The following is a 6,760-nucleotide window of genomic DNA, read 5'->3' as shown; positions in this document are numbered from 1 at the left end:
ACAAAAATGGCATTTTTGTCATTTTTGTCATTTTTGTCATTTTTGTCATTTTTGTCATTTTTGTCATTTTTGTCATTTTTGTCATTTTTGTCATTTTTGTCATTTTTGTCATTTTTGTCATTTTTGTCATTTTTGTCATTTTTGTCATTTTTGTCATTTTTGTCATTTTTGTCATTTTTGTCATTTTTGTCATTTTTGTCATTTTTGTCATTTTTGTCATTTTCGTCATTTTTGTCATTTTTGTCATTTTTGTCATTTTTGTCATTTTTGTCATTTTTGTCATTTTTGTCATTTTTGTCATTTTTGTCATTTTTGTCATTTTTGTCATTTTTGTCATTTTTGTCATTTTTGTCATTTTTGTCATTTTTGTCATTTTTGTCATTTTTGTCATTTTGGTCATTTTTGTCATTTTTGTCATTTTTGTCATTTTTGTCATTTTTGTCATTTTTGTCATTTTTGTCATTTTTGTCATTTTTGTCATTTTTGTCATTTTTGTCATTTTTGTCATTTTTGCCATTTTTGTCATTTTTGTCATTTTTGTCATTTTTGTCATTTTTGTCATTTTTGTCATTTTTTGTCATTTTTGTCATTTTTGTCATTTTTGTCATTTTTGTCATTTTTGTTATTTTGTCATTTTTGTCATTTTTGTCATTTTTGTCATTTTTGTCATTTTTGTCATTTTTGTCATTTTTGTCATTTTTGTCATTTTTGTCATTTTTGTCATTTTTGTCATTTTTGTCATTTTTGTCATTTTTGTCATTTTTGTCATTTTTGTCATTTTTGTCATTTTTGTCATTTTTGTCATTTTTGTCATTTTTGTCATTTTGTCATTTTTGTCATTTTTGTCATTTTTGTCATTTTTGTCATTTTTGTCATTTTTGTCATTTTTGTCATTTTTGTCATTTTTGTCATTTTTGTCATTTTTGTCATTTTTGTCATTTTTGTCATTTTTGTCATTTTTGTCATTTTTGTCCATTTTTGTCATTTTTGTCATTTTTGTCATTTTTGTCATTTTTGTCATTTTTGTCATTTTTGTCATTTTGTCATTTTTGTCATTTTTGTCATTTTTGTCATTTTTGTCATTTTTGTCATTTTTGTCATTTTTGTCATTTTTGTCATTTTTGTCATTTTTGTCATTTTTGTCATTTTTGTCATTTTTGTCATTTTTGTCATTTTTGTCATTTTTGTCATTTTTGTCATTTTTGTCATTTTTGTCATTTTTGTCATTTTTGTCATTTTTGTCATTTTTGTCATTTTTGTCATTTTTGTCATTTTTGTCATTTTTGTCATTTTTGTCATTTTTGTCATTTTTGTCATTTTTGTCATTTTTGTCATTTTTGTCATTTTTGTCATTTTTGTCATTTTTGTCATTTTTGTCATTTTTGTCATTTTTGTCATTTTTGTCATTTTTGTCATTTTTGTCATTTTTGTCATTTTTGTCATTTTTGTCATTTTTGTCATTTTTGTCATTTTTGTCATTTTTGTCATTTTTGTCATTTTTGTCATTTTTGTCATTTTTGTCATTTTTGTCATTTTTGTCATTTTTGTCATTTTTGTCATTTTTGTCATTTTTGTCATTTTTTGTCATTTTTGTCATTTTTGTCATTTTTGTCATTTTTTGTCATTTTTGTCATTTTTTGTCATTTTTGTCATTTTTGTCATTTTTGTCATTTTTGTCATTTTTGTCATTTTTGTCATTTTTGTCATTTTTGTCATTTTTGTCATTTTTGTCATTTTTGTCATTTTTGTCATTTTTGTCATTTTTGTCATTTTTGTCATTTTTGTCATTTTTGTCATTTTTGTCATTTTTGTCATTTTTGTCATTTTTGTCATTTTTGTCATTTTTGTCATTTTTGTCATTTTTGTCATTTTTGTCATTTTTGTCATTTTTGTCATTTTTGTCATTTTTGTCATTTTTGTCATTTTTGTCATTTTTGTCATTTTTGTCATTTTTGTCATTTTTGTCATTTTTGTCATTTTTGTCATTTTTGTCATTTTTGTCATTTTTGTCATTTTTGTCATTTTTGTCATTTTTGTCATTTTTGTCATTTTTGTCATTTTTGTCATTTTTGTCATTTTTGTCATTTTTGTCATTTTTGTCATTTTTGTCATTTTTGTCATTTTTGTCATTTTTGTCATTTTTGTCATTTTTGTCATTTTTGTCATTTTTGTCATTTTTGTCATTTTTGTCATTTTTGTCATTTTTGTCATTTTTGCCATTTTTGTCATTTTTGTCATTTTTGTCATTTTTGTCATTTTTGTCATTTTTGTCATTTTTGTCATTTTTGTCATTTTTGTCATTTTTGTCATTTTTGTCATTTTTGTCATTTTTGTCATTTTTGTCATTTTTGTCATTTTTGTCATTTTTGTCATTTTTGTCATTTTTGTCATTTTTGTCATTTTTGTCATTTTTGTCATTTTTGTCATTTTTGACATTTTTGTCATTTTTGTCATTTTTGTTATTTTTGTCATTTTTGTCATTTTTGCCATTTTTGTCATTTTTGTCATTTTTTGTCATTTTTGTCATTTTTGTCATTTTTGTCATTTTTGTCAGTTTTGTCATTTTTGTCATTTTTGTCATTTTTGTCATTTTTGTCATTTTTGTCATTTTTGTCATTTTTGTCATTTTTGTCATTTTTGTCATTTTTGTCATTTTTGTCATTTTTGTCATTTTTGTCATTTTTGTCATTTTTGTCATTTTTGTCATTTTTGTCATTTTTGTCATTTTTGTCATTTTTGTCATTTTTGTCATTTTTGTCATTTTTGTCATTTTTGTCATTTTTGTCATTTTTGTCATTTTTGTCATTTTTGTCATTTTTGTCATTTTTGTCATTTTTGTCATTTTTGTCATTTTTGTCATTTTTGTCATTTTTGTCATTTTTGTCATTTTTGTCATTTTTGTCATTTTTGTCATTTTTGTCATTTTTGTCATTTTTGTCATTTTTGTCATTTTTGTCATTTTTGTCATTTTTGTCATTTTTGTCATTTTTGTCATTTTTGTCATTTTTGTTAAAATTCGGCATTTGATTTCAAATTTTCATCTCCTTTTTTGTAGAAAATCATCATCATCAAAAAAAAAAACAATATAATAAAGTGAAGTGTTGAAGTTGTATTTTAGAGTTTCTAAAATTCCTGATATATTTTACTAAATTGGTTCCCAGTGTTAAATGGTTTTAATTCCATAAAAAAATTAATATAAATTTTTTCTGTAGAATTTTTTAAATATTTCATACACCAGGTGATAGAAAAAAGCTGTCTTTTTATTTTCCGATATCCAAATAACGATAAAAGCTCCATTCATTCATTTTTATTACATGCTTTATCAAATTGAAACCCTGCCAACTACCAAATAAGAACAGAGAAACGTGATTTTCAAAAAAGATATCAAAAAACAAAAAAAAACTGGCTTCAAACTGGGAACTTTCTTGCTTCTCATTTCGACCCAACGGACATGACAAGCAAAAGCTTTACAACGAAAACATAAACTAGCCGTTTTTGTTTTCCAAAACTCGACTGAGAACGTAACGCATCCATGTTGTCGCATCCACGTTGTCGTCTCCAAGTATTTAAAATCCAACCTCTGCTGGTGCAATCAGCAAAGTGCGTTCAGCAATCAAACATCCAACTGCGTTGAAATGAAAATTTACTTGACAATCCTAGTGACGTTTGTCACTGTTTCCATAGGCAGTTGTGAAGTTCACTGGAAGCGCCCCAACATCAAAACGTTCCTGGATGCTCAGGGAGAGTGTGCTAGTTATCTGCTGATACCGGAAGAACAGGTTCAGAAATACGTCCAAGATAGTTATCCAGATGAGCATAGAGTTAGGAATCTCGTTCGATGTCTTCTACTGAACATCAACGCCTGGAACAAAAACAACACCATCAAACACTACGTCTTCAAGAACTTCTTCAAACCATCGGAAGAGGACAGTTGCTACGAGAAACGAACCCAGGAATGTTTAGTGAAAACCGTAGACAGTTTACCGGCCGATGATGTGAATGGTAGAGCTTATCAGTCGTTCTTGTGCTACTACCGGTATTATGGGAATTTGATCCACGAAGAACAGTTCATTCCCTTCGACATCGATATTCAGGTCAAGCGAGCGAAGGAATCCATCAGTGTGCGAAATACTTCGGTCGAAACATTGCAGCAGTTCTGCAAGGGTAACATCCTGGGAGTTCACGAGGCCGAGTTAGTCCTATCGATAAACTACGTTCGAAACGGATTCTTCGAAGACGGTGGATTGAACCTTGATCGGTTATTTACACAGTGTGGCAAGGAAGCAATTTTATCCGATCACACCAGGCAATGTGTGGAAACCGTCAAATCGCAGTTCTGTGATCAACCAGCTCGAAACTATCAGCTTTTTGCCCAGTGTGTACAGGCTAACGAAGACCTAACGTTGCCGCTCCTAGAAGAAAACAGTCCCCTGTTTTTGCAACTTAAAGGATCATCTTGTGACAGCAGCTGCGGAGCTATTGCTGTAGGTCCTTCGAGCATCGTAGCTGATGGGAAACCTTCGTTCCAGCGATTTTTTAGATTATAAAGGAAAATTTGTTAAAACGTGATTGCAAAAAATCGACTTGATTCATTATTATTATTAAATAAATTATTTATTCGCGTCTATGTACCTTGTTTGATTTTCTTTTATCCTCATCCAGTTGAGCGTGTTATTTTAAGACTATTTCAAGCTGGATGGCTTTCTAAATGTAGGGAATAACGTAAGGGTATAAATAAAGTAAAATGGATTTAAATTGAATTTACGGCAACACTTTCGCATCATGTCAAAAGTACATTAGGATCAACCCTGCGATTGTCGGATCGAGCCGTTAATATCGCTTAACGGAGAATAAAGGTTAAGCAAAGAAGAAGAAAAGTAAAAAGGAGCGTCAGAGTAACGGGGAAGAAAAGAGTCAGTTTACAGACTAGTTTCGCAAGGAATAGACGGGATAGACAGTGTTATGGTGTTGATTGGAAGATAGGGTAGAGTTGGATAAGAAACAAATGGAAAATCTACCGGTGTAGTATAAAGAAATTATTAAAAAGCAGTAGAATATAGGTAAGTGATAAAGAAGAAATCAATGTACATTTCTGGTGAAATGGCGGATAGCATCAGTTGACGAGGATTTTTGGAGAAGTCAATGAAGCTTCGGTATATTCATGACAATTCGTTTCAGAAAGATATTTTTTCAGTTGAAAAAAAAAATTAAAATAGAATTCAAGAGGAAAGTGAAAAATTATGGGATATACAAACAAAATTGAGGTAGAAAGGAAAGAATAGAAACTGAAAAAGAAAACAAAATCAGAAGTTTAGTATCAAGAGTGAAGAATATACATTAGAAAACAAAGGATGAAAATCTAAAAAGGATCGATAAAAGGAGAACGATTGAAAATGACCAATGAAAAATATTTAGTGGTAGATATAAAAAGACGAATGGACCACGAATAAAGGAATAATAAAAATAAGTTGTAACATGAGTTGAATATCAAGAACAAAAAAGGGAAAAATAGGGTAAAAGGAGTTGAATATCAAGAATGAAAAATAGAAAATGGAGTGAATTTTTTTTAAATATATAACAGCCAATGGTGAAAAAAAATGAATAATTATCAAAGGTAGGCCGAAAAGGTAAATGCAGATAAATATTTTCCAAAAGGTTAATTACGTTGGGTAATTGAAAACAATGTATGTACAAAAAAAAAATTCTGAACAAAAGGAAGAAATGATGCTTTCGTTAAAAAGAACACGAGAAAGGCAATGTAGGATGAGAGAAGAGAAAAATTTAAATTTTGAGAAAAGAGTAGTATCCAAGATAAAAAATAGTAAGAATTAAAAATGTGGCAAAATTAATGGAAGAATTCATATAAAAAGGGATAAAAACTAAATTCTTAAGAATGGGGCAGTACAGGGAATTAAAGGAAGCGATATAAACCCCTGAGAGGGGCAGTACAGGAATAGGAAGGGGAGGTACAAACTCCTGAAAGAGGGGCAGTACAGGGGATAAGAAGGCGAGGTACAAACCCCCGAGAGGGGCAGTACAGTGAAATAGAGTACAAACCCCTGAGAGGGGCAGTACAGGGAGTTAAAGGAAGAGATACAAACCTCTTAGAGGGGCAGTACAGGAATAAGAAGGGGAGGTACAAACTCCTGAGAGGAGCAGTATCATGAAACAGAAGGTGCTAATCCCCGAGAGGGCCAGTACTGTGAAATAGAGTACATACCCCTAAGAGGGGCAGTGCAGGGAATTAAAAGAAGAGATGCAAACCCCTGAGAGAGGCAGTACAGGAATAAGAAGAGGAGGTACAAACTTCTGAAAGGAGCAGTTTCATGAAACAGAAGGTACTAACCCCTGAGTGGGCCGATACTGTGAAATAGGAAGAAACCCCTGAGAGGGGCAGTACAGCGAATAAAAAAGATGAGGTACAAACCCCTGAGAGGGGCAGTACAGGGGATAAGAAGGCGAGGTACAAACCCCCGAGAGGGGCAGTACTGTAAAATAGAGTACAAACCCCTGAGAGGGGCAGTACATGGAATTAAAAGAAGAGATACAAACCTCTGAGGGGGGCAGTACATGAATAAGAAGGAGAGGTACAAACTCCTGAGAGGAGCAGTATCATGAAACAGAAGGTTCAAACCTCCGAGACGGCCACTACTGTGAAATAGAGTACAAACCCCTGAGAGGGGCAGAACAGGGAATTTAAAGAAGAGATGCAAACCCCCGAGAGAGGTAATACCATAAACAGAAGTTACAAACCCCTAAG

At 31.1% G+C, this 6,760-nt stretch overlaps 1 protein-coding gene across 1 annotated transcript; it reads left to right on the top strand.

The window, feature by feature from the left end:
- Positions 1-3,635: 3,635 nt before the first annotated feature.
- On the top strand, positions 3,636-4,547 carry LOC129741460 (uncharacterized). The gene has a single exon (XM_055733195.1). It carries the CDS (start codon positions 3,636-3,638, stop codon positions 4,545-4,547), a length of 912 nt encoding a protein of 303 aa, XP_055589170.1.
- Positions 4,548-6,760: the final 2,213 nt, after the last annotated feature.

The sequence above is a fragment of the Uranotaenia lowii genome, chromosome 2, assembly GCF_029784155.1.
Source record: "Uranotaenia lowii strain MFRU-FL chromosome 2, ASM2978415v1, whole genome shotgun sequence".
Classification (NCBI taxonomy): domain Eukaryota; kingdom Metazoa; phylum Arthropoda; class Insecta; order Diptera; family Culicidae; genus Uranotaenia; species Uranotaenia lowii.
This window is presented reverse-complemented; position numbering and strand designations above follow the sequence as displayed.